This window comes from Triplophysa rosa, linkage group LG13 (genome assembly GCF_024868665.1).
Source record: "Triplophysa rosa linkage group LG13, Trosa_1v2, whole genome shotgun sequence".
In the NCBI taxonomy this organism is placed as follows: domain Eukaryota; kingdom Metazoa; phylum Chordata; class Actinopteri; order Cypriniformes; family Nemacheilidae; genus Triplophysa; species Triplophysa rosa.
The window spans coordinates 21,171,752-21,199,700 of NC_079902.1; the positions used below are offsets into that span (position 1 = coordinate 21,171,752).

Below are 27,949 nucleotides of genomic sequence, written 5' to 3' on the forward strand. Positions count from 1 at the left end.
CTACACAAAATGCAGAACTACTGTGTTCTTTAAAGAGGTGTGAAGTATTTATAGCACAGAGAATAAAGTCACTCTCTCAGGTTTGTTAATGTGTCAGAAAGTCAGTGTACAAAGGTGAACGTGTCAACATAAGAGGCTATAATGTGGGAGGAGATTTATTTGGTTTCACCTTTGACCAACATATTTATGCTTCACCTCATGACATGTGTAAACTAGAGATGCACTGATATATCGGCCAATAATCGGTATCGAACGACAAAAGAACATTTTCATACTATCGGCCGATAGTTTAAAAACTGCTGATGATCAGTGCCAATATGCTGTCAATCAAAAGAGGACAGGAAAATATAATGAATTTGTGCTCTGTAAATAGAAAATGTTAAGAAACATGAACAGTTTGATGTTCAATTTTAATAGTCAAAATATGAATTAATAACATTCAGAAAGTTAAGAAATCTTTATACAGTATATGAATTTAAACTTCAAAAATGGTATCGGCTGGTACCTCTGAATAATCAGCTATTGGTGTCAGAGGACACATTCAGTATCGGGGTGCATCTCTAATTTCAACCCAAAAGTCAGAAAAAAGACGTTGTGCAAATGTGTTTATTAAAATTTCAGAATGCAAGCATTCAAATCTCTATGGTCTTAAAACAAGGCTTGATTTTCTTCATAAATATCATTGCTATTTTTTTATTTTAGTGATTTTGGCTTGAAACATCATTTGGAAACACAGTCTGGGAATCCTGTCATCAGGTGTCTGTCATAAAACGAGGTTTCCTTCTGTTTGATCACGATGATGCCTAATAACCGATACTGAAGCAGATGTTTAGTCGTGTTGTGTTGTTTTTGTTGCCCTTAGTAGCCAAGAACAAGTGAACTTTGCTCACTCTCTGCAGACAAATAAAACTTTGATAACTTGCTGTAAGCTCATACAATGTGCAAAAACAATGACGTGAAGTTCAGACCTCTGAATACTGTAAAGAGCAGCTGTCCGTTCTGAAAAAAGCCAGAGCAGTGTTGTGTATCAACACTACCCAGAGTTTCCTGACCTTGAGACAATCCAGCCTGTGTAATTCCACAATGCCATGGCAGGACTTACAGCAAGATCCTTCAAACAAACTCCTTTCTTAAAATTGCTCATTGAGAGCCGACACACACAATACAGCACGTCCCTCGACAGTCTATTTTCTCCATTGCTGACAGCTACAGACAAGAGCACAAAATGTGTGATGATGTCGGTTTAAACTGCAGATCTGAGGTTACATGGCATATCAAGGGGAACGTTCCTAGAAATGTAGCTAACATTCTCTAAAAGTTTTCTCAAAAAAAGGTTTAGTGGTAACTTTAAAAGAGCTTTTTATCAACATTACATTTCATTGGTAAACACTCCAAAAATAAAAAGGTTGGTCAATACACAACATTTTTCATGGTAAGAGGAAAGTTAAAAATGTTCAGAAATAACGTTTTCATAACGTAATGGGAATGTTAGAAAAATGTTCTTAAAGCGTATTCTTCATTTAGCAGACTACACTACTACTGTAGTGCCATAAACTACAAAATGTCGGTCATGCTGCTCCAAATGCATAATATGCTGTCATTTTATTATGCAGAACAACAAAAAAAGGAAATTTTTGGTGACTTTAGTCACATCACATTACATAACTTCAAATACTGATTTGTTCACCAGTTACATAATGTTTTATTTTAGAGACAATAACACAGTAAATAATTTTTAGGCTAACTATTTTTTTTCATTGTGTCACTATGGAGTACAATAATGGCAGTTTATGAATCACAAGGCCAGATCTAACCACTAATCCAACCACACTTCATTTAGACGAAATCTAAAACAGACCAAATAACCAAATATTGTTTGTGTAATCCCAAATATTAGCTTTAGTTTTCCCCCTCATGTTGTTAAGGAGATTAGTCAAAGTCAAAGTCTGCTTTATTGTCAATTCTGTCACATGTACATATACATACATATAGAGGATTGAAATTGCGTTACTCTCAGACCCACAAATAACACTACACTACAGATTATTATATGTATGTAAAATACAACTTTTACAAGCAGGGATATTTAAAAAAAAATTTGTTGGGTGTTGGGTGGAGGTTAAGGATCTGTCGAGGCATGCTGGGTGCTCCCTGTCATCTGTGACGCTCTCACAACTCTGGAATGCTGTCCAAAATTTCCCTAAAGCCCAAAATGATGCTGGTTTTTATACGGCTAATATTTTTTTCCCAACTCCCACAAACAGGTTGTTTGTTGGTTTCTCTCAATAAATAGTTCCTGGAATCATTAAGGTGGTGCTTTTTTCTGACCAAGACGTGCACTTTTCAGATAAGTGCTCTGTGATTATATCGTGATTTGACAGTACCGGGACAGGCGAGGCTGTTCCTCAGAAACAAAGAAAAATGATAACCAGAGAACACGCCGTGCTCGCACCTGAAATATAAAAGAATGCAAAAATAAATCAAGTAATCATTGACATAGTTACTGTAAGAGATTTGAAGATTGTGACATGTCAGACATAACAAAATATGTGAAATCCTGATGTTTGCACAGTTTTACTTGTCACAGTTCTCCATTTTGAGTGAGTGAGTGAGTGAGTGAGTGAGTGAGTGAGTGAGTGAGTGAGTGAGTGAGTGAGTGAGTGAGTGAGTGAGTGAGTGAGTGAGTGAGTGAGTGAGTGAGTGAGTGAGTGAGTGAGTGAGTGAGTGAGTGAGTGAGTGAGTGAGTGAGTGAGTGAGTGAGTGAGTGAGTGAGTGAGTGAGTGAGTGAGTGAGTGAGTGAGTGAGTGAGTGAGTGAGTGAGTGAGTGAGTGAGTGAGTGAGTGAGTGAGTGAGTGAGTGAGTGAGTGAGTGAGTGAGTGAGTGAGTGAGTGAGTGAGTGAGTGAGTGAGTGAGTGAGTGAGTGAGTGAGTGAGTGAGTGAGTGAGTGAGTGAGTGAGTGAGTGAGTGAGTGAGTGAGTGAGTGAGTGAGTGAGTGAGTGAGTGAGTGAGTGAGTGAGTGAGTGAGTGAGTGAGTGAGTGAGTGAGTGAGTGAGTGAGTGAGTGAGTGAGTGAGTGAGTGAGTGAGTGAGTGAGTGAGTGAGTGAGTGAGTGAGTGAGTGAGTGAGTGAGTGAGTGAGTGAGTGAGTGAGTGAGTGAGTGAGTGAGTGAGTGAGTGAGTGAGTGAGTGAGTGAGTGAGTGAGTGAGTGAGTGAGTGAGTGAGTGAGTGAGTGAGTGAGTGAGTGAGTGAGTGAGTGAGTGAGTGAGTGAGTGAGTGAGTGAGTGAGTGAGTGAGTGAGTGAGTGAGTGAGTGAGTGAGTGAGTGAGTGAGTGAGTGAGTGAGTGAGTGAGTGAGTGAGTGAGTGAGTGAGTGAGTGAGTGAGTGAGTGAGTGAGTGAGTGAGTGAGTGAGTGAGTGAGTGAGTGAGTGAGTGAGTGAGTGAGTGAGTGAGTGAGTGAGTGAGTGAGTGAGTGAGTGAGTGAGTGAGTGAGTGAGTGAGTGAGTGAGTGAGTGAGTGAGTGAGTGAGTGAGTGAGTGAGTGAGTGAGTGAGTGAGTGAGTGAGTGAGTGAGTGAGTGAGTGAGTGAGTGAGTGAGTGAGTGAGTGAGTGAGTGAGTGAGTGAGTGAGTGAGTGAGTGAGTGAGTGAGTGAGTGAGTGAGTGAGTGAGTGAGTGAGTGAGTGAGTGAGTGAGTGAGTGAGTGAGTGAGTGAGTGAGTGAGTGAGTGAGTGAGTGAGTGAGTGAGTGAGTGAGTGAGTGAGTGAGTGAGTGAGTGAGTGAGTGAGTGAGTGAGTGAGTGAGTGAGTGAGTGAGTGAGTGAGTGAGTGAGTGAGTGAGTGAGTGAGTGAGTGAGTGAGTGAGTGAGTGAGTGAGTGAGTGAGTGAGTGAGTGAGTGAGTGAGTGAGTGAGTGAGTGAGTGAGTGAGTGAGTGAGTGAGTGAGTGAGTGAGTGAGTGAGTGAGTGAGTGAGTGAGTGAGTGAGTGAGTGAGTGAGTGAGTGAGTGAGTGAGTGAGTGAGTGAGTGAGTGAGTGAGTGAGTGAGTGAGTGAGTGAGTGAGTGAGTGAGTGAGTGAGTGAGTGAGTGAGTGAGTGAGTGAGTGAGTGAGTGAGTGAGTGAGTGAGTGAGTGAGTGAGTGAGTGAGTGAGTGAGTGAGTGAGTGAGTGAGTGAGTGAGTGAGTGAGTGAGTGAGTGAGTGAGTGAGTGAGTGAGTGAGTGAGTGAGTGAGTGAGTGAGTGAGTGAGTGAGTGAGTGAGTGAGTGAGTGAGTGAGTGAGTGAGTGAGTGAGTGAGTGAGTGAGTGAGTGAGTGAGTGAGTGAGTGAGTGAGTGAGTGAGTGAGTGAGTGAGTGAGTGAGTGAGTGAGTGAGTGAGTGAGTGAGTGAGTGAGTGAGTGAGTGAGTGAGTGAGTGAGTGAGTGAGTGAGTGAGTGAGTGAGTGAGTGAGTGAGTGAGTGAGTGAGTGAGTGAGTGAGTGAGTGAGTGAGTGAGTGAGTGAGTGAGTGAGTGAGTGAGTGAGTGAGTGAGTGAGTGAGTGAGTGAGTGAGTGAGTGAGTGAGTGAGTGAGTGAGTGAGTGAGTGAGTGAGTGAGTGAGTGAGTGAGTGAGTGAGTGAGTGAGTGAGTGAGTGAGTGAGTGAGTGAGTGAGTGAGTGAGTGAGTGAGTGAGTGAGTGAGTGAGTGAGTGAGTGAGTGAGTGAGTGAGTGAGTGAGTGAGTGAGTGAGTGAGTGAGTGAGTGAGTGAGTGAGTGAGTGAGTGAGTGAGTGAGTGAGTGAGTGAGTGAGAGAGAGAGAGAGAGAGAGAGAGAGAGAGATCAGTTATCAGTGACATAAATAACTAAGTAGCTCATGTCAAAAATACTTCTCTATAGTGTGCCCGTGTTACAGACTCAGCAGAACAACACACAGAACCTGCGTTCCTTCCAGAACTGAATTTATCCGCAGCAGAAGCAGACACCTGGCAGAGTGACAGAGAGACTTTCATACCCTCATCATTGTAATGACTCCCAGGAGTTTAGTTTGGCCCGGGGAAAGAGATTCATGTGTGACATACACTATCAATCACGCAGCCATTCCATCATTCCCCATCTAAAATGTGACGTGATACAACATCTTTTTTTAATCGGTGCTGCTACCGAAATGCATGACGGTATTTCTGCTGATTGCAAATTCGGTACATTTATCTTGTTGTTTGAAGCCCATTGTAAATGTACATTGTTTTACATTGTCCAAGCCACAAAAACAGTGTTTTTATCTCATGTTTATTTCATTTTCATCTATAAGCACTGCTAACAACTATTGTGTCTAAAATTGCAGCACCCCAACATTCCTTGAACATACATTTACATGACAATTGTCATTGCATTGGCCAGATTTAGGAATGATTTATGTAAAAATGAGGAAATTAAATTAAACATTTTTATATGAATGATCGTGGGACAGTTGTGAAAGTAAATTGGGTCAGTCAGTCTGCTGAAGTGTCACTATGACCTGCCTGTGTTTGTGTCTGGGTGTCTAAAAGCTGCGAGGGGTGATGACATCTCATTTCAGCACCTGCCACAGTGATGCAAGCCCGCGACAGCTCTCAGGATTTGTGTGCTCACGGCTTGTGGTTTTGAGGAGTGACATTTGTATTATTAATGGGACCCTTGTGATGATTGTGAGGGGTTTTTTATAACATGCAAACACTGCCAGGGTTCAAAGACTAACTCTTGAAGAATCGTCATCCTTTAGTGCCGCTAATATGATTTCTGCTATCTCCTGTTAATTCACAGAAACAACCAGGAGATGTGTGCTTTCTGCGGAAAGCAGCCACTCATCCGGGTATACTTAAAGTGCACTTTTTTGTGGGGGGGGGAAGATTTCAATACTTACACTATTTATAAAATGGCATAAAATAGTGCATAACTAAAACCTACTTTGAACACCCAATAGGATTTACGTGGCAACATACTAAAAACACTAAAATACCGTAGCAACCACATAGCAACGCCTTGGCAACCACCCAAAACACCTTAGGACAGTGTATCTCAACTAGTCCAGATCTAAAACAAAAATCTCACAAATATATTTAATTTGGTAGAAATTGTGAGTGGGGGGGTTGGGGGAGGAGAGGGGCCTTTTATATATGGGGGGGGGATGTTTGAAAGGAAAGAGGTTGAGATACACTTCCAAAAAAAAGTGAAAAAAAAAGAATTCTAATTTTGTTTAGTGCTGTCAGTGGTGCCGAAAATAGTCCTGAAAAGATCCAATTTTGCTTTGTTTAAAATGTCATCAGCCAATTACACAGATTAAACTGCAGTGTAGACCAACACACACATCCTGGCCAACGTAAATATGCCACCACTCATTGACACACAAACAAACCCCAGACAGACAGACACATACAAACAAACACACAAGACTGTAAACATTCCATATTACACCCACAAACAATCAAAGACTTAAATAATCAGACATTTTAACCTCAGACTCTAAAGACAGGAATGTCTCAAGGGCTGTTGGGAAACAAGCGCACCCGTTCGCTGTGTGTAAAAGATTCAGAATGAGACATGTGGGATCAGAACTGTTGTAAGTTATACAGTTGGCTAAGTGCCCCTCTGTGGTCTCGTGATTGGTTGCATGATTCTGCTCTGGCCACGGACCCCCACACCACCCCACGCAATGATAAATATAATCTGGTTCTGCCTTATTATCATGATTGGAATAGCATTAGCCAGCCGTCATGAGCCCGAGTGGCATAAACACACGCAGACCCGGCAAGCAGCCAGCTGCACGAGCCCAGACTCAAACCCGCTGGAAACAAAAACTATGCGGTCGCATGTTTTGCGTAAGAGGATCGTGAGCAAGAACTAAATATGATGGTGGAAGGTTGTTGCTCGTAGACTGTTTTACCCACATCGTGCTGACTGAAACACTGACTCACAGTATTGGTTGCCCACTCTTGTAAATTCTCAGAAGGATAAAGGATGGGGTTTTATCAGAGGAAAATGTGTAAAAAGGTGTTTTGGGCAAACAATGGCGCTAAAAGGAAAACTATAAATTAGATCTTTTTATTATGTCAGTTTTTACCAGACATGAACCGAGAGTGAATGGAGATTACAGAAGCTTTATACAAGAGCTGTATCTGTCTTATCTTAACTCATAAAACAGAAAAATCACATGAGATCTCTTTAATATCTCACTTACAGACACCAAAATGGAAATAGAAATGGAAAGTTTTGCGGTCCAGTGTCTTAAATATTTCTCCTGAGAAAAAGAGGCAGAAAGAGTTTTAGAAGAGATCTCAAAGTCACAAACTGAGCTCAAACGTCAATATTATTGATGTTCTTAATATGAACTCAAACATTTCTAATCAAAATCACCCAAATCCAGATTATATACCATTTCAATCTACATTCATTTTACACCTCCATACTCTTCATGGGTTCAATTGTCTGATGTCTTTCGATTTTCATTTCTCAAATCTGAGGCTATATTGAGACTGAAATAAAACACCATTAAAAAGTGTATTAAATAATACAAAAGTATTATCAGAATTACCTGAGACAAAATCAATATCTAAATAAAACAACACGGAGAACTCCAATTAATCTCATAAAATAAGAAGGAGAAACCACTGAGCAACAAAACCTGTAATTGTTTAAGAGGAGAATCCAATTAGTTTAATAACTGTGGACTGGTAATGAATTTCATGAATGGTGCAATAACATTGTTTGGATGTACTGATAATGCCTGCTGCTTTCCCTGTAATTACTCCGTCCACAGCCATCCAGTGTTTGTTCCTGATACAATAAAGAAAAAGTATTTCCTTGTGGATTATAGAAAGTGTTTTCATAAGATAACTAAGTGATTTGAAAGACCAAAGCATTTGTGTGAGTGATAAGAGCGACAGAGAGAGAGAGAGAGAGAGAGAGAGAGAGAGAGAGAGAGAGGGACGACAGAGATGAACGGAAGTAGAAGAGAGAAAGAGAGAGCGAGAGAGAAAGAGAGAGAGGAGAGAGAGAGAGAGAGAGATGGAGGAAAGAAGCAGATGAGAGAGAGAGAAGAGGAGAGAGAGGGGAGAGGGAGGAGGAGAGAGAGAGAGAGAGAGAGAAGAGAAGATGAGAGAAGAGAGAGAGAGGGGGCGAGAGGGAGAGGAAGAGAGAGAGAGAGAGAGAGAGAGAGAGAGAGAGAGAGAGAGAGAGAGAGAGAGAGAGAGAGGGAGAAACCAGAGATAAAGCAAATGAAAAAGAAAACACAAACAGAGAACAAAAAGCGAATTATTCTACAACAACAGGTGACATGTTGTGGTGATGTCACCGCCTAGTCTTTCGTCACAGCTATTTGACTTTACATTTCTAACGTCCTTTTGTTTTCTGTTGTGTGCTGGCAGATTTAACATCACAGAATCTCAAACCCTTCCCAGCATTCCTTGAGGCTATGGCCCTCTATCTATACAGAGTCAGAGAGTTTCGAATCAACAGTTTATTATTGCAGGAGGTGGAAAGAGATAGCAAACAGAAATGTGTCTGTCACGCTTTCCACGGCTATCGCCTACCCTTCTGATAAGGGTTTTGTAGTACACGGGCGTCGAAAAACTGATCACATATGACAACAAATACATGGTGATTATAAAGGACAGCACAAACCGCTGGTCAGTTTTATGATGCCCATATGGTCATAATCATTCACTTAGACAAACGACATATTAAAAATCCAGACAATTTTCTTAGTCAAACATTCAAGCGGTGACACATGAGGCACACAGGGGAAAGTGTGATATCATGGGTGAGGTCAGCATTTACTGATCCAAACTCAAAGGCATAATTCTACCCATAAGTCACAGTTGATGTGACACACGCTGCTATTTTTCTGTCATGAAAATCAAGACTATAGACTGAGATGAAAACAGATCCCACATGATGTTTCTCCAGACGTAGATTGTGTGTCTGTCTGAGTCTGACCTTGTGTTTTTATTTAATGCAATAAAAATCTAATAACATGAGATCCGAAGCGGACTTGACCCATAAGCCAGGCAGTGCCGGGAAGGGGAATCCCCTGACTAAACTGTGTTCATGGAAACAGAGTTTCACTTTTCACATCAGAATGGATGTTACACATGTTGAATGACTTAAGCAAAAAAAATAAAAAATACACATATTCCCATATGTTACATGTGAATTTTACTAAGCACATGGAATGTGTTTGCTGCATTCCCCTCACCTCTGTCTCACTGTTGATAGCTCGAGCTCGATGGCCTCACAGACACTTTCTCTGGGTAATGTCTCTGTCTCTCACTGCAGATTCTTTCCATTTTTCTAGTGCCAGGCCTCATTCAGAATCCAGAGTCCTGGGGTTAAGACACACCAAAAGAAGTGCCTGAGCGATTACATCATCACGTCACACATTCAAATGCTTTTTGCGTCTTCAACAGGAAAGAAAAGCGAATCCGTGTAAACTAGCTTGAAGTTATTCGACCATTAAGTGCTTCCTTATTTATTGATACTATATTTAAAGGGACAGTTTACCCAAAATTAACCATTGATTCATTATTTACTCACCCTCATGTCAAACCTGTATGACTATATTTCTTCTGCAGAACACACACACACACACACGCACGCACGCACGCACGCACGCACGCACGCACGCACGCACGCACACACACACACACACAAAAGATACTTTGAAGAACTTTGGTGACCAAACATTGACTTCCATTGTATGACATTTGACCTTTTTGTTTTCTAAATGAAACGTACATAAAAAATTCCGAAATGTACACTGTAAAGAAAACATTACATAATGTAAATAGTTATCACAGAAGAAGAATATGTGAACAACTTAATTTTGACAAAAATGTCAGATTTGAACCTTATATAATTCCAAGGGCGATTTCTCAAAATATCTTCTTTTGTGTTTTGCAGAAGAAAGAGTCATATAAAGGTTTTGATTGACAGGAGGGTTAATAAATGATGAGCTTTTTTTATTAAGTGAATTGTCCCTTTAACAGATATACAGCCCATAAACTCTTGTACATTTAACAGGGCTGGGGTTAATAATTAGGTCAACGTCTACCAACCCGAAATCTGTCAAAAAATGTCAAACATCCACTGCACGTTTCTACGGCCTGATGCAATGAAATAACTCTTCTGTGAAATGGGATCAGGTAAAGGTTGGGCAATTTGAACTGTGTTTAGGGAGGACTGCACCACCTGCTGGTACCCTAGCTTGTCCGTGCTCCGCCCTCAGTACAGACAGAAGCTCTGTTTGGTACAATGGTTGCTAAGCGACGTGACTCGTGAGGAAGGGCTGCGGAAGTCAATTTCCTAATCCGACCTGCGTACCTGTTTCATCATACATGCAGGTGAGCTGAGTCTGGGACATGTTCATTCATGTCTGCGGCCCTTGCTGATGTCACTCCAGGAATGTGCCCATATTTGGTCAGCACCGTTGAAGAAGAATACGGCGCAGGAAGAGTTAATGCGTCCGCTCTGTTAACCTGTATATGAGTAATTAGCAGTTATGTAGCAATAACGTTTACTCACTTCAGAAGGGCGATTCAGCTGTGTCTGTAAGACGTCGTTTGCTTACTGTTTTTTCTTATTGTCCTATAATTGTCCAAAGTGACTATGATAATTGCAGGGGAAACCCCGACTGCAGCCACCTGGGGTGAAGTGTCATGTTTAAGGGTGTTGTTGCAATACAGGTTAAAGGTTAAAGGAATACTTTACCCAAAAATGACAATTCTGTCAGCATTTACTCATCTTCGAATTGTTCCAAATCTGTATAAATTTCTTTGTTCTGATGAACACAGGGAAAGATATTTGGAAGAATGCTTGTAACCAAACAGATCTCAACACCCATTGACTCCCATACAGGAAATGGATTGTTCTATTGAACACAAAAGAAGACATTTTGAAGAATGTAGGACAGCAAACAGTTCTGGGGTACTTTTGACTATACCATTGTATTTGTTTCTACTATGGTAGTCAATGGGGGGATCTGTCTGGTTATAAGCATTCTTCCAAATATCTTTCTCTGTGCTCATCAGAACAAACACAGGTGAGTAAATGATGACAGAATGTTCATTTTTGGGCGAAGTATCCCTTTAAGGGGTCAATCCTTGAAGCCTTCATTCGTGTCACAACCTTATTTCAGTGTTTGGCTTGTATGTTTGTAGGGAGGAAAAAAACAAATTCATATTTTTATTTCAGCACCTCATGGCCGTTTTTACTTAAAAATAATATATGACTTTTTCTGTGGAACACAAAAGAGGATATTTTGAAAAATGACTCCAAACAATGGAAGTCAATAGGGATCAATGTTGTTTGGTTCTCAACGTTCATCAAAATATCTTCTTTTGTGTTCTGCAGAAAAAATATCATAAAGATTTTAAATGACATAAGGGTATGTAAATGATGAGAGAATTTTCATTTTTGGAGAGAGAGAGAGAGAGAGAGAGAGAGAGAGAGAGAGAGAGAGAGGGAGAAACCAGAGATAAAGCAAATGAAAAAGAAAACACAAACAGAGAACAAAAAGCGAATTATTCTACAACAACAGGTGACATGTTGTGGTGATGTCACCGCCTAGTCTTTCGTCACAGCTATTTGACTTTACATTTCTAACGTCCTTTTGTTTTCTGTTGTGTGCTGGCAGATTTAACATCACAGAATCTCAAACCCTTCCCAGCATTCCTTGAGGCTATGGCCCTCTATCTATACAGAGTCAGAGAGTTTCGAATCAACAGTTTATTATTGCAGGAGGTGGAAAGAGATAGCAAACAGAAATGTGTCAGTCACGCTTTCCACGGCTATCGCCTACCCTTCTGATAAGGGTTTTGTAGTACACGGGCGTCGAAAAACTGATCACATATGACAACAAATACATGGTGATTATAAAGGACAGCACAAACCGCTGGTCAGTTTTATGATGCCCATATGGTCATAATCATTCACTTAGACAAACGACATTAAAAATCCAGACAATTTTCTTAGTCAAACATTCAAGCGGTGACACATGAGGCACACAGGGGAAAGTGTGATATCATGGGTGAGGTCAGCATTTACTGATCCAAACTCAAAGGCATAATTCTACCCATAAGTCACAGTTGATGTGACACACGCTGCTATTTTTCTGTCATGAAAATCAAGACTATAGACTGAGATGAAAACAGATCCCACATGATGTTTCTCCAGACGTAGATTGTGTGTCTGTCTGAGTCTGACCTTGTGTTTTTATTTAATGCAATAAAAATCTAATAACATGAGATCCGAAGCGGACTTGACCCATAAGCCAGGCAGTGCCGGGAAGGGGAATCCCCTGACTAAACTGTGTTCATGGAAACAGAGTTTCACTTTTCACATCAGAATGGATGTTACACATGTTGAATGACTTAAGCAAAAAAAATAAAAAATACACATATTCCCATATGTTACATGTGAATTTTACTAAGCACATGGAAAGTGTTTGCTGCATTCCCCTCACCTCTGTCTCACTGTTGATAGCTCGAGCTCGATGGCCTCACAGACACTTTCTCTGGGAAATGTCTCTGTCTCTCACTGCAGATTCTTTCCATTTTTCTAGTGCCAGGCCTCATTCAGAATCCAGAGTCCTGGGGTTAAGACACACCAAAAGAAGTGCCTGAGCGATTACATCATCACGTCACACATTCAAATGCATTTTGCGTCTTCAACAGGAAAGAAAAGCGAATCCGTGTAAACAAGCTTGAAGTTATTCGACCATTAAGTGCTTCCTTATTTATTGATACTATATTTAAAGGGACAGTTTACCCAAAATTAACCATTGATTCATTATTTACTCACCCTCATGTCAAACCTGTATGACTATATTTCTTCTGCAGAACACACACACACACACACGCACGCACGCACGCACGCACGCACGCACGCACGCACGCACGCACACACACACACACACACACACACAAAAGATACTTTGAAGAACTTTGGTGACCAAACATTGACTTCCATTGTATGACATTTGACCTTTTTGTTTTCTAAATGAAACGTACATAAAAAATTCCGAAATGTACACTGTAAAGAAAACATTACATAATGTAAATAGTTATCACAGAAGAAGAATATGTGAACAACTTAATTTTGACAAAAATGTCAGATTTGGACCTTATATAATTCCAAGGGCGATTTCTCAAAATATCTTCTTTTGTGTTTTGCAGAAGAAAGAGTCATATAAAGGTTTTGATTGACAGGAGGGTTAATAAATGATGAGCTTTTTTATTAAGTGAATTGTCCCTTTAACAGATATACAGCCCATAAACTCTTGTACATTTAACAGGGCTGGGGTTAATAATTAGGTCAACGTCTACCAACCCGAAATCTGTCAAAAAATGTCAAACATCCACTGCACGTTTCTACGGCCTGATGCAATGAAATAACTCTTCTGTGAAATGGGATCAGGTAAAGGTTGGGCAATTTGAACTGTGTTTAGGGAGGACTGCACCACCTGCTGGTACCCTAGCTTGTCCGTGCTCCGCCCTCAGTACAGACAGAAGCTCTGTTTGGTACAATGGTTGCTAAGCGACGTGACTCGTGAGGAAGGGCTGCGGAAGTCAATTTGCTAATCCGACCTGCGTACCTGTTTCATCATACATGCAGGTGAGCTGAGTCTGGGACATGTTCATTCATGTCTGCGGCCCTTGCTGATGTCACTCCAGGAATGTGCCCATATTTGGTCAGCACCGTTGAAGAAGAATACGGCGCAGGAAGAGTTAATGCGTCCGCTCTGTTAACCTGTATATGAGTAATTAGCAGTTATGTAGCAATAACGTTTACTCACTTCAGAAGGGCGATTCAGCTGTGTCTGTAAGACGTCGTTTGCTTATTGGTTTTTCTTATTGTCCTATAATTGTCCAAAGTGACTATGATAATTGCAGGGGAAACCCCGACTGCAGCCACCTGGGGTGAAGTGTCATGTTTAAGGGTGTTGTTGCAATACAGGTTAAAGGTTAAAGGTATACTTTACCCAAAAATGACAATTCTGTCAGCATTTACTCATCTTCGAATTGTTCCAAATCTGTATAAATTTCTTTGTTCTGATGAACACAGGGAAAGATATTTGGAAGAATGCTTGTAACCAAACAGATCTCAACACCCATTGACTCCCATACAGGAAATGGATTGTTCTATTGAACACAAAAGAAGACATTTTGAAGAATGTAGGACAGCAAACAGTTCTGGGGTACTTTTGACTATACCATTGTATTTGTTTCTACTATGGTAGTCAATGGGGGGATCTGTCTGGTTATAAGCATTCTTCCAAATATCTTTCTCTGTGCTCATCAGAACAAACACAGGTGAGTAAATGATGACAGAATGTTCATTTTTGGGCGAAGTATCCCTTTAAGGGGTCAATCCTTGAAGCCTTCATTCGTGTCACAACCTTATTTCAGTGTTTGGCTTGTATGTTTGTAGGGAGGAAAAAAACAAATTCATATTTTTATTTCAGCACCTCATGGCCGTTTTTACTTAAAAATAATATATGACTTTTTCTGTGGAACACAAAAGAGGATATTTTGAAAAATGACTCCAAACAATGGAAGTCAATAGGGATCAATGTTGTTTGGTTCTCAACGTTCATCAAAATATCTTCTTTTGTGTTCTGCAGAAAAAATATCATAAAGATTTTAAATGACATAAGGGTATGTAAATGATGAGAGAATTTTCATTTTTGGGTGAACTGTCTCTTTAAGGGTCTGTCTAAACATTGCTCTAATGTACAGTTCACCTTCAAAATGAAAACTCTGTCATTATTTACTCACCCTCTTGTCATTTCGAAGATATTTAGATATTTTGAAAAAAGTTGATCACAGAAAATTGGTCCCCATTGACTTGTATTGGTTTTGTGTCCATTTTCAGACTGACACCCCACTAACAGAGTTTGACCCCCAGAGCGCTCCCCGCCCACACACAGAAAGACAGACAGAGCTCAATGTTTTACAGTCTGATGATCAGACAGGAAATCAAATGCAGTCATCTATGGGTGCGGCTGCAGTAGACGATTGGACCGTTTGCCTGAATAAATGAAAACATTTCCACAAAGTGTAAAGACACAGCCAAGACTATGGTGGTCCGTGATGTCATGCTGTCAGGGAATCTAAACACCCAAGTTCATACCAAATAATGTCTTGGATTAAAATTATCACAGAGTTCCGAAACTTGCTTTCATTTGATTTAGTGGAACTGTCTGCAAACTTTAACAATACTTGAGCTCATGTGGCACAATGATTTGATTATTTAGGCCATTATATCATATTTAGGGAATTATTTTCTCTGCTCTCTCATAAAATATTTAAAATCTGCTAATGCACATGTGTAAAATGAGGAGGAGAACCTGTCCACTAGATGTCAGCCTGAGACTTACACAGTGATCCAGAAGAGATCCTGCCAGGGGTGATTCTACCATATCACCAAATTTTAAACAATTCCTTTTAATAAAACATCCTTTAAATATAACAGCAATTGTATCAGTCATGCAAATGTAACATACACCTGCAAATGTTAACTTTTTAGCTTTACGTTTAATTTAGCATATAGAGCTTATGTGCATCACACAATGAAAGAAAAACAGACTTATGTAGCTGCAACAAAATAAATCCCTTTATAAATGTATCTTTTTAAATACTTGTAACTTTTAAGAGTGTGCAATAAAGACATTTTTGACTGAAGCTTGACATGCTTTTGAAGACAAGAACTACCACTGCACATGCTATACATAAGAGGAAAGTGAAGGGTTTGAGTGAAATGTTAAAGAACACGAGAATGACAAGCGTTGTATATGACATATCAATAAAGAGTTCTGGGGCCTTTTTTTGTATTTTTTTTTTTAATAAGAGCAAAAGACAAATTACATTAATGCTGCATCATTAATCTTCCAATTGACGAATTACAACTTTTGACTATAAATGTTGTCTTTTTATAAACCAAAAAATAGAATTTCAAAGTGTAAACAGACCACACGTTTCATACCCTTCTTCCTCCAGATGGCAAATTTGAAGATGGCTTGTGGTAACAGTCTGAAGGGGTAGAATTTGGGCTTGCGTTGATTCCAGTGGGAATGTAATACATGCTCTCTAAATAGCTTTGATCTAGAGACGAGTGGCCTTTTGGATCATTTCTTGGCATCTGGCTCGCAGGGCTTCCGTACCTTAAGGACGTCTGGTGAAGTGTGGTGGGGACGTGAGGCGCTTCTGGATGGCGCACTTGCTGTGCTCCGCTGGGAATTGCCGGGTAAGACGGCACTGCATACGGTAGATACTGTGGTGCATACAACCCTGGATTGTGCAGAGAGGAGTATGGTGGTGCAGCTGGTGGATACAGTCCAGAGTGGGACATTGCCTGCTGCGGTATGAGAACTTCTACATACTGCCCCAATTCGGGATCAAACAGCATTTTTCTAAGCGGCTGCATTGGTACCTCAACATAGAAGTATTTTCCAGTGTCTGGATCGAGGAGGACACGACGAGGAGCTTGGCCACAGCTGATCCCACTTGTATTTTCTGGATACAGTACACTTGCTCCACCTGGTCCGTCATGTCCATAGTCATGAGCAAAGGATGGTGGTAATTCTTGAGGATTAAACAACTGTGGCATGTTAGCTGAATGAGCATACTCATGATAGGATGCAGGACCTACCACTTGTGGCGAGCGATTAGGTCGCCTTTCCGAACGTGGCCCGGAAGCTAGCAGTTGGTCATCACTATAGGATTGTGTGTTTGGGACAGGGCAGGCTCGTGGGTGGTGCAAAGGCTGAACCAAAGCTGAAGCATGGGGAGCTGAGGAATTGGTTGAGACCGGTGAGTAATTTAGGGCATGGCCGTCTGGCCTGGACTGGTGAGGTCTAACCTGAGCCTGTGGAGGAGCTCCTGGACAGCTGAGAACTTGGCTTGGGGAGGCTGGTGGTGTCCGGCCTTGTGGGTGGGATGTTTGTGTGCAAGAACATGCAGATTGTTTAGTGCTTGGATGATACCCCCTTTGTTGGGGTAAATCTGACACCCGTACCGGGCTGAAACTCTCTCGCTCATCGTAGCTGGGAGGGTCATCCGAAGCATAGAAGCGATAGTCTTCTGTGTGAAATCGGTTATTTGATGATGGTCTTGTCACAGGTTGTGTGCGGCTGTGAGTCTGTGAACCAGTGGGTTTGTCAGAAGGGTTGGAAGCAAAGGAACTTGCTAAGATTGAATGGTCTTGAATGAATGATGTGGTCATTTGCTGGGAAGTACTGGTTGCTTGCAAGAAAGCTGAAGATAGGGGTTGATCCACACTGGTAAATGTTGTGGATTTCTGAACTGTACTTGGAGTTGTTGTTACTGGGATGGGTGGTGGTTTGTAGCTTGATACAGCTGATACAGCCAGTCTTTTTGTATTGTTTGATGAGACCTCGTTCAGCTGATCCTTATTCACATAATTTTTCTTCAGTTCATTCGATAACTTGGTTTGCTGTTGAACAACACATGTTGTCTGTGTATCTGGTTTAGGTGGGTCACTTGACTTAGTTTCTGCCAATGACTGTTTATAGCTGGGTTTTGGTGGTACAAATGGCTTAAGTCTATCACTGGATATTGACCTCACTTGAATGGGTAACTCAATCTCTTTTGATCCAGTTGCTGGCGTGGCGTTGTTTTTTATATTAGTTGAAATAGACCTCAACACTGGCTTGCAAGATGTCAGATTAGTTGCAATTTGTGTCATAGTTGTGGTTGCTGATATTTCTGTCTTGTCCTGTTCCTTTCTGGGTTGCAACGGGGATTCCTTTGCTAGCGTTACCTTGGCACTCTCGCTTTGCTCCTTTGGTTTTAACTGTGGGCTATTTTGACAGTGGGTCTTTGAGGAATTGTTGTCAAGTACTGCATTGCCCAAGCTTGAGCTTGCTTGAGCTTCTGATAAACAAGCCTGTAAAGGTACCTCAAGCCTATTCACATGTTTAGCTGTAGCACTCTCACCAACAGTTATAACATCACACACTCCAATGTCAGCCTGCATTCCTTTCTCTTTCAGTAGCATGGACACAGAATGACTGTTGCTTGTTGCTTTTATGTGATTGGAGTCAGCGATTGTAGATTCAAAGGAGTTCTGAATTTTGGATGTGCCATCTTGGAGAACCATTAATGCAGAAACCTCTCTGTCCTTACTAGGGGGTCTAGGGGGCATCGCTTGCATGGCACTCATATTACATTGACCGGAAGATCTCTCAGTAATTTTATCAGGTTCATATAATCCACCAAAGGTTGTACACTGGGAATCTTTTGACCGTATCATTGGCAAAGAGGCTTTAGATTTTATTTCAGTGATGTCAGTATCTCTGCTCATCTCTGCGGCCAGCCATGGTTGTGATATTTTTGATATGTCAACAGCCTGTGTTCCACCTTGCCAGTGGATTGCTTTACTGTCTGTTTGCTTGTCCTTCCAACTGATGGCTTTACATTCAATTTGCAGGGCTGGAGCTTGTGGTGGCTTCTCTCTTTTCTCTTGAATAGGTGCATCTTCTGCAGCGGAGGTTGAGTTTGATGCTTTGAAAGACAGGTTGTAGGTGTTTTTAACTAATTTCCTTACATCCCTAACTTTATGTATAACAGATTTTGTTTTGTCATCATCTTTCGTGTTTGTAACATCCACTTCCACATCTTCTGCAGATTTATCCATTGACTGATATTCACACATTTCTCTGGACCGTTCTATATCAGGAGATAGTGAAACTTTCAAAGAAGACTTCTTTTTGTCTTTGATGGTGGAAGGTTTAAGAGTTATTTCTGGGGTTTTTGACATAAAAACGCTCTTACCACCATGTTGTCTTCTGTTTTCTTGTGTCGTGTGTCGCTCTGTGTCTCTGCTTGTCATTCTTCTCTGCATGGTTACTGTTTGAGTGGCAACAGCAGCACTTGTGTCCCTATTGTTATCACCCATTCCCTCCTTCTTATCATTCTTGCCATTTGGTTTCACAAATGCTTTGTCTTTAAAAGGATAAAGCAGCTTGGGCCTAGTTTCTTCTCTTGTTAGCTCCGCTACACCAGTATGCATGAATGCAGGTCTGAAAGTTGGTTTTGGAGGAACTTTTGGAGCGCATTTCTTACGTTGGGGCTGTGGACTTCTCTCCTCTTTGAAAGCAAAATCTTCAGATGAAAAAGTACATTCCGAGTGTTGGCTAGAGCTTAAACTACACTTCTCCGTGCTACTTTGTACGCCATCAAAGGAGCTGGGACTGATACCAGGACGCCTGTTTTTATATCCAGTAGGACTTAAATCTCCTAAAGGTTCATTTTGTGCATCTTGCATTTTCTTTGACAGCACGCTCTTGATAATGCAGGAGGCCATTTGGGTCTTAGGGGAGGCATCATCTAAAGACAAAGACTTCTGCATCATTCTTTTCCTGTCAGTCTGAGGTGAAGCTGGCTCCTCCCTGGACATCTCCTTTTGAACGAAGACTGGTGTGCTATGTTGACGAACAAAGGTGTCCTTTGAGAGTCTAGGGGTGGATAGTGAATCCAAAACATTTTCAGTGTTTTGTGTAGGCTTTGACTCATCTGTGTTCCGCCTCAGCAGCTGGATCTGTCTTTTGGGTACCGTCCTCTTTTTTCTGCTTGACTCTTCCTTCGTCTCTAATGCAACATCCACACACTCAAAACTCCCCATCTCAAAGCGTTTGGCCGGGTCCAGGCCGTCATGTGGTACAAAGGAGGAGCTACGCAACAAGTCATCATGATCATGCAACGTTGAGCCACGCAAGTCTGCGTAGTTCATCCAGGCGACAGCACCAGGGCTGTCCACATTCGTAGATGGCTGTGACACATTTGTAGATGACCTGTGGCTTGAATTGTACATATCCAAATAATCCACCTGAGGGCTAGAGAGGCTTGTGAAGGCCAGATCTGTAAACCACTTCACTTCATTGTCGGCTTCATCAAACTCACTTCCCATGCTGGAGGTCTCACCAAGACACTCTGGAGGAAGAAAGCCTGCACTGCTGAATTTACCCTGGACGGATGACTGGAGCCTCCTGGCGCCACTCTTGTTCTCTTGTTGTGAGCCCTGTGCTCTAAGCTGACTCTGTTGCTGCGGAGCCGTTGGGTGCGACTCAAAATAACAGCGAGCTGGAATTCCTGACTTTGGGTCTCGACTTGAGAGAGCTGGGCTGTGGCCTGCAGGCCCTTTTCTATTCCTAGCACTGAATGACAGCTCAACCTGTTCCCCTCTGTAACTACCCTCTCCCATAGTCTCCACCCCTTCTCCCCCTCTCTTTCCACTCTCCTCTTTCTCTCTGCATGGCTGCCTGTCATATTCTCCCACATTATCCTTACAGATCACTTGTGGGCTTTCACTTAATGCCACAGGCAGTTGGCTAAACTTTATGTTAGTACTTGCAGTATCATTCTTTAACATTTCTGTTTCACTGTTATCATAAACATCTAAATGACATTGTTTAATTTCAACAGATTCTGTATTTAAATCTGTGTCATCACAGACAACTTCCTGCACTTTTTCTATTCGTGTTGCTGTTGTTGTGCTTGTGTGTGGATCTTGCAAGATAGGCATTTGGCTGAGAACCTGTGGTGTGGCATTTCTAAATTCATCCAGGACTGTTGTAGTTTGTTCAAAGGTTTTTGTGTGAGCGAGATCATCACAATGTCTGCTTTCGATTGGGCATAGAGAAAGATTCATTCTCTCACAGATAATGGGTGAAGGCTGATTTTCCATCTGCTCAAGAGAAGTGGATGATTCCAGAGCCGATGGTTGAAGATCAGGGGATAATGCGTTATCTCTGTTGTGATCTGAAGCATTTGATGAGGGTCTTGATATACTCCCTGGTGTTGACAAAACATTCCTTGAGACAGGTGAGACAGAGGCATCTTCTCCAAAAAGAGAGTTAGACATTTCAGAACAGTTGTCACAGACGGTTCTCTCTACCTCAGGTGCTAAAATCTCAGCTAATGAAACAGCACTACTCGTAAAGCTCTCAATGGTAGGAGAGTTTGTATTTTGTGGCAAAACACTATATGACATTGTCCTCATTTCAGGTGAGTACGTGACTGATCTCAGTTCAAGTGAAGGGGTTGGTGAAGTAAGTTCTGGTGTTAGGTAGTTTTGTCTGCTGTTTGGAGTGGAGGTGATGCTTCTTAACTCAGGTGTGGAACCTCGACTGTATGCTGGCGTCAGTACATAGTCAGTTCTTGTAATGGCAGGTGAGTGTGGTAGATCATCACATTCAGTTGAAAACACCTTTATTTCATTCGTAGGTGATGGGCTAATAGTATAATCCATAGTTAAGTGATTTGTTTCTGGTTCTGGTGAATGATCAAGTGAAGAGCAGATATCACAGTAATCAATGCCTGTGATGACAGGGGAGGATGATGAGGCTTCAGGTTCCGTTGAATAAACCTCTCTCTCACTTGTTGGAAATGGGTTGTTGGTATAACTCTGAGGTGAGTGGATTATTACTGGTTCTGGTGAGTGAGCTGGAGCTGAACAGATTTCATGGCGATCAATCTCATGTGGGGATGGTGAGGCTTCAGATTCAATTGAATAAACCTCTCTCTCACTTGTTGGAGATGGGTTGTTGGTATAACTCTGAGGTGAGTGGACTATTGCTGGTTCTGGTGAGTGAGCTGGAGCTGAACAGATTTCATGGCATTCAATCTCATGTGGGGATGGTGAGGCTTCAGGTTCAGTTGAATAAACCATCCTGTCATTTGTAGGTGATGGACTGATGGTATAGCCCAGAGGAGAGTGAATGATTACTAGTTCTGGTGAATGAGCAGATGCAAGGACATCGGGAGAGGAGCAGATGTCGCTGATCTCAGATGATGCTGGTGTCTCTCTGGCATCTGTGGAACACACAGACTCTGTTGTTGCAGTAGAGATAGTTGGGGAATCTATTTCCATGTTATCATCGGTGGGAAGTGTGGATAGAGAAGTTGTGCCACATGTGTCCTTCAAGTCTTGAAACTCCAGTGTGTTCTCCGCTTGACCTGAACCTAAATTCAGGAGGGCAGGTGAAGATTTACCGGAGGAAACAGGTGTGCAACTAATTTCTCTGCTTACAGGGGAGGGGGAAGATGTCACTTTGAGCTCAGGTATGAAATTAATATCTCTGTTTGGAGGTGAAGTAGGCATATGGGCAATTGGGCTACAGTTATCTTCCGTTGGAGGAGTGTTGTACAGTTCTGAAGGAGATCTACTATTACTAGCCATCGGTTGTGAAAGAAAATCTTCATGTTGTGAACTATGATTGTACATTTCTTCTGTGTTTTCAGAAGAAACTACATTATCTAAAATTGGGCTTGTGTTTGTATGTTCAGGTGTTGTATTCACTTCCTTCTCATTGAAGGCAGGTTCTCTGTCCTCCAAAGATTCATTTTCTGAAGCAATCAGACTTGTAGCTGAATTCAAATCCTGTGGTTCAGACACATTCATCTTTTCTGTTTCATTCACAACACTGGTGCTCACCGACACTTGGGGTTCTTCCCAGTTCTCTGCATGTGAAAGGTCATCACTATTTACACGGGATGGAGGTGGTGTGCAATGAAGAGGTCCATTTTTGGAGTCTGAGAAGATGGTCGAATCAAATGGTGATGAATTTGTATCACATGTGGAAACATCCTTTATATTTTCTGGGGAAGGTGTGGCGTATGTGACTTCAGTGGTATCACCCGAGTCAGATCCACTGGCAGTGTGATAAGACCCTGAAGAATCGTTGGCATCGTCCGCTGGTAAAGTCTGTTCCGTTTGTTCTGTTTCCTTCCGAAGAAATGTGGTAGAGGACGGGATACTGGAAAGGGATAGGGATTCCGAATCATCTCCAAAAATGTCACACAAGCAGGTGGTTTCAGATATGGCACTACGATGGCTGGGTATTGCAGTGATGTCGAAGATCTCCACGCGGTTCGGCGCGTCGAGATTTTGCAGGTCGAATGTGCGTGGTGGACTACGAAGGAACGAGTAGCTGTCGCCGTCTAGAACCCAGCGGTCCATTTCTTCTCTCCAGATACCACAGGCATTGGGTTATGATTCTTGAGCGGTTTATGAACTTGTCATTCAGCAGTTGAACAGGTGAATGTTTCCAGACCTGCAAAAATAAAAGTAAAAAGAAGTGTCATTAGATTGTTCATGTTTCTGAAGAAAAATGTGATATTTCTAAATGTTAGTGTTTGGTTTGCTTCATTTAAAATTGAAGCGAATTAGAAAAATCCATTAAAAAATCAATATGCTCTTATAACATTAGACAGTTTTTTGTACATTTTTCAGTGAATAATATTATAAATTTTACAGTATATACATAAATGTGTTTCCTTCCATTAAACCACAGTTCACTCATAGGCAAGTGTGCTAAATATAAAAATTAATTAAATCTCATTTAAAAATCTTATTAAAAATGGATTTTAATAAAAGATTGGCCTTCACCAAATCATCTTTTTGAAACGCTGCGACTCATGGAGACTTAAGACAAAACCAATTTGCTATATTAATATTCATATGTACCATTACATTTATGACAACTATACAGTGAAGCCTGTTAAAATACACATGCGTAACTCACAGTTCACACCACACCATCTAATAAGATCTCTTGAGGAGATGTTTATTTATTACAAGGAAACAATTATATCCAGATAGATACTTGCCTTTCTCTGCTGTTTTCCGTTCGATCAGTTTGAATGGAATAGCAAGCAAGCCTTTCCAGAGTACATTCACAGGAGTCAGTGCCATTCCCTGTGAATGAGGCTCCAACAGGGGGGTCCAGGTTTCCAAGTTCCAAACTGATCCTTCGTCGAAAAGGGCCACTCAGTGCACAGATAGGTCCAGCCCCTCAGCTGAGCCAAAAAAAAAAGAAAAGATAAACACCCCGACTCCTTTAGCGTTACCACAGAGCCTGTCTATTTCAAAGATTAATGGACACCACTTGTTAAAAAAGAGACACAGAACATATTCATTGAACCCGACCTGAAGCTTTTTTAATCATGCTTGGGCATAGGTAAACGACTCTGCCGAGCTTAATAGGGTATTACAGCTAGCAGCAGGTGCTGCACTAGCAGAGACGGACGCTGGAAATGGAATCTGACACTTTAGGCCAAGAGAGTCATAGGGCCTCACTAAATTTAGACCCCTGCTATCTGGGGAAACTTGCTTTGAGAGGATGCCTAGAGATGCAGAGAACACTAAATGACAGCTTGAAGTGTACAACAGCATGAATGTCTTTACATTAGTACTGAATTGTCATGCTTTATCAGATTATTAAATACCACGTGCAACAGCAGCTCTTGAAGCAAACTACATGCTGTGAGCCGAAAATTATTTATGACTAAAGTCAAATATGCACTAAACACATGCTGTTGATCTTCGATTTGTTCTAGTGAACAGAACTGAACATTAATCTCTCTTCTTCCCATACTGTATGTCGACCATCCTTTGTTCAGAGCATCAAAGTGATTCATTTCATGTGGTTACAAACTAGTCTATCATCTTATAGGGAAAGAATGCTGACACTCTCTGCAATGCAGGGACTTAATGCTCACACAAATCCAAACACAAAACAGCTACAGTAGTTTGACAATACTTCCAAGAATAGGTCTATGATCAGCTGGTGGACTGTTAAGACGAAATTCCTTAGACCTCATGGAAATGTGACACATGGCCACACATGTAAAATACATTTAAACCAGAATTTGCATCAGATGCTTTTTGAAATAATTTCTCATCTGACATTTTTCAATAATTTATAGACGCTCCCTTAAAGTGAGGTTAAATACTACATTCATTTTAATGTAAATGTGGGGCACTTCTACAGACTGTGTGTGACTTAAGTAGACAAAATTTCACTTCAAAAAATATCTAAACATTTAAACAAAATGCAATAAAAATAAGACCACTGGATGTTATTTGTTCTCGTCTGGTCCACTGTGCATAAACATGCTTGCTGAAAATCCCCCAGTAGAAACATGAGACGGAGCGCTCTATCTTCAGCTCTCCGATGGATTAAGATACTCTATTTTTTGACAAATATGCAGTGGGCAGAAACTGCCCTACAAATAAAACAGGTTTAGGAGGTCACTCTGCGATTTGTGTACAAAACATCAGACAACTTGATGACCTCATAATCATAATTTCCCTATATAAAAAACAACATGAAGTTCAGTTCAGTTTCATTGACCAGCGTTTAATAAGGCATGTTGTCCCATGTCTCCAAGATCTCTGGTTTATCAAGAAGCTCCAGGGGTGAAGTCAACTTTATATGCAGTCCTGCTGTATAAATGTTAAAATAGAGATATATGTATAAAAAGATTCCCACTACGTTTCACGCCTTCATGTCAAGTAGATCTGCACGTGTCCATATTTTAGTAGTAATGTCAGACAGAAATCCTCTCCAAAAGCTAATCCAGCTCAATTTCACAGACTGAAAAACAAAACATTATTCTTTACAGACGTGCGATCATAATTCAAATATTACCTATTTTGTCACCTGGGAGTTATAAGGTTCTATCTGATACTTATTTACATTGAATTTTTGTCTGTACGTTTTGGACCTTTTTAGAAAAAAAAGGTTTTATCTACAAAGTCAAATTGAATGCAAAAACGTATATATTTCAAACCTGCTCAAAATGCAGATAGATACTTATAATTCCAAGGCAAAGAATTGTCATGTCACGTGCCAAATCCAAATGCATTTACTGTACTGTAAATTAGAGGCACATTGTTAAATTATTAATTCATTGTCTGATTTGATATAATTACAAAAAAATAAATGTTTATGAGTTTAAGGAGTTGTGGAGGTGACTCACCTGTGGGTTTGAGTTTTTGTGCCCTAGAGAAGTAGCAGGGCGCTAACATCCCTCCAGCATCTCCAGGACTCAACAAAACCCCATTCTCTGACCAGAAGAACCAAATCCCATCTAAACACCACACAGATGAGAGAACGATCATAAGGAGCGCAAACGGTATAGTCTTAAAATAGATTCAATTTCAAAACGTTTTATCAATACCTGCCATAGCTTTTGGGACATTAATGTACACAGCCAAATCACAGTTCTGTCTCATACCTGAAAATGAAAAGCAGCAATAAATGTGTCAGTACAACATATAAATACAAACATTCATTGCCATGAACAGTAACGAGAAGTGCAATTTTGTATAAACAAAGGAATACAACGACCCACACAAAATGAAAATGCCCTAATCCGTATTTTTGTTTATCTTACCGCTGATGACTCCGCCCTCTCCAGGTAGCCCAGATGCCAGGTGTATGTGCGTTCTGTTCATTCGGCTGAGACCCTGGCTCTGTATAGAGGGCCAGTGTTTCATGTACGTGCCGTGCACAGCCTCTTTTGGACAGTTCGGATCATCAGGTGCCACCTGTTTCAACTCCAGATCTGCCACCTGAAAGATATGCAGTCTGGAATAAGTTCATTTAATACATAAATAAGAAGCTCTACAATTAATAAGCAATACAAATTGACCTCTGTCCTATACTGACCTGCACAGAGTGACCCTGATTGGCTCGTATCTGAATACGTCCGTCATCGGGGTGTGCTTGAAGCTTGAATCGCTGCTTGTCATTGCTGGCCACCACTCGCTGCACGTCCTCCAATGAAAATGAGCGGAACTGCTGATGAGCTAGAAGGTCCTCCACATACACAAAGCCATCTGCAGACAGGGACATTAGATGAAAATAAAGATCCAGTCCTGTTTTAACATCATTATGGTTAACTAGGAGTAGATCAATTAATAATCTGCTCTGTATTAAAAATACACACAGTTTGTCTCTATCATCTCTTACCCGAGTGCATCTGAAGGCCCATCTTACTGGCACCATGACGTAACACATAAGACAGAGATTTAGACAACCTCACATCCCTGCTCTAAGAGACACACAGAACAGAACATAAATTCAAAGCATATCTATGCATGCACAGCCCTTAAAATGCACCACGGTAACTGGGTATTTGACCCAAATATTATTTTCAGCGTCACTTTGATCCATACATCATGGCATACTGTTATATGACTTCACGCATTTAGTATGTGTAAATTATATAAATAATTAAATATAAATATAATAAAACTACCTAGTGAAGATAAATAGATATTTAAAAATAGTGATCAGGTAAAAGACAAGATTATGTCATTCAATGTCATATCATACACATATATGCACTTTTCCCTAAAGTCTGATAATCATAAGAAAACCAATGACATAATGTAACCACTACCAAATGATTCTCTATGTGCATTACAGGCGTCATAAACATAATACATATTTATAATGTACCTCTTCCCATCGGTGTCCTCGGCCTCCTCTTCCTCTTGTTCCTCTCTCTCGAGGTCTACAGTCCATTCTTGACATGGTGATTTTGATGAAGTGTGATCCACTGTTTGATCTGTATCACGGTGTACTGATTATTGCGTGTAATTTCAACTATTATTTAAATGTGTGAAAGCTGTATACTTACACTTAGTGTGGATATTTCTGTTTTTACCTTCACATCTCTCTATCGGCACACGGAAATGAAAATAGTGCAGCAGCAATTTATGAGCTTGTTTTTTATACGGCCAGCAGGGGTCAGTAAAGACTACATGTTTTACTTTCCAGAGATATGTAACACCACCTAGCGGTGATTATAATACTGAGTCTTCGTGCTGATTTGTCTTATTTAATAACACTGTGTTGAAACGCAGATGAATGGATAAGAACATTTTATCAACAAAAGGCGATTCAATCAAATGAAATATAAATCCAATTATTTGAATTGAAGACAGCAACAAAGACATCTAGAGACCGTCGTCTTTAATTGTTTTTATTAATAAAAATTAATATGGGAAGAAAAATGAACCACTCTTTTTAATTAATCTATTTTCAATGATAAAATTATGTCCCCTACTGGAGCTCGTTTGTGCGGGGCACATTCGGCTTGTTCGACTTTATGCGGCGCTGCGCAGTTCGATCGGCGTATGAC

General features: G+C 40.9%; 2 protein-coding genes across 5 annotated transcripts; both read right to left on the bottom strand.

Moving 5' to 3' along the window:
• Positions 1–15,541: 15,541 nt before the first annotated feature.
• On the bottom strand, positions 15,542–23,737 carry si:ch73-43g23.1 (uncharacterized). Its single transcript, XM_057349292.1, has 2 exons — positions 23,624–23,737; positions 15,542–23,067 (listed from the first exon to the last, which is right to left on the bottom strand). Exon 2 carries the CDS (start codon positions 22,971–22,973, stop codon positions 15,972–15,974), a length of 7,002 nt encoding a protein of 2,333 aa, XP_057205275.1. The 5' UTR covers positions 22,974–23,067; positions 23,624–23,737; the 3' UTR covers positions 15,542–15,971.
• Positions 23,669–27,834, bottom strand: trpt1 (tRNA phosphotransferase 1). 4 transcript variants are annotated; one of them, XM_057349297.1, is made up of 8 exons: positions 27,473–27,834; positions 27,265–27,373; positions 26,773–26,854; positions 26,470–26,639; positions 26,195–26,372; positions 25,979–26,035; positions 25,778–25,888; positions 23,669–23,812 (listed from the first exon to the last, which is right to left on the bottom strand). In XM_057349297.1, the coding sequence occupies exons 2-8, from the start codon at positions 27,337–27,339 to the stop codon at positions 23,784–23,786; spliced, it is 702 nt and encodes a 233-aa protein (XP_057205280.1). In that variant the 5' UTR covers positions 27,340–27,373; positions 27,473–27,834; the 3' UTR covers positions 23,669–23,783. The 4 variants fall into 4 exon arrangements, with proteins under 4 accessions (XP_057205280.1, XP_057205279.1, XP_057205278.1 ...); XM_057349296.1 differs by having other exon boundaries at positions 27,265–27,364; positions 27,446–27,834; XM_057349295.1 differs by having other exon boundaries at positions 27,446–27,834.
• Positions 27,835–27,949: the final 115 nt, after the last annotated feature.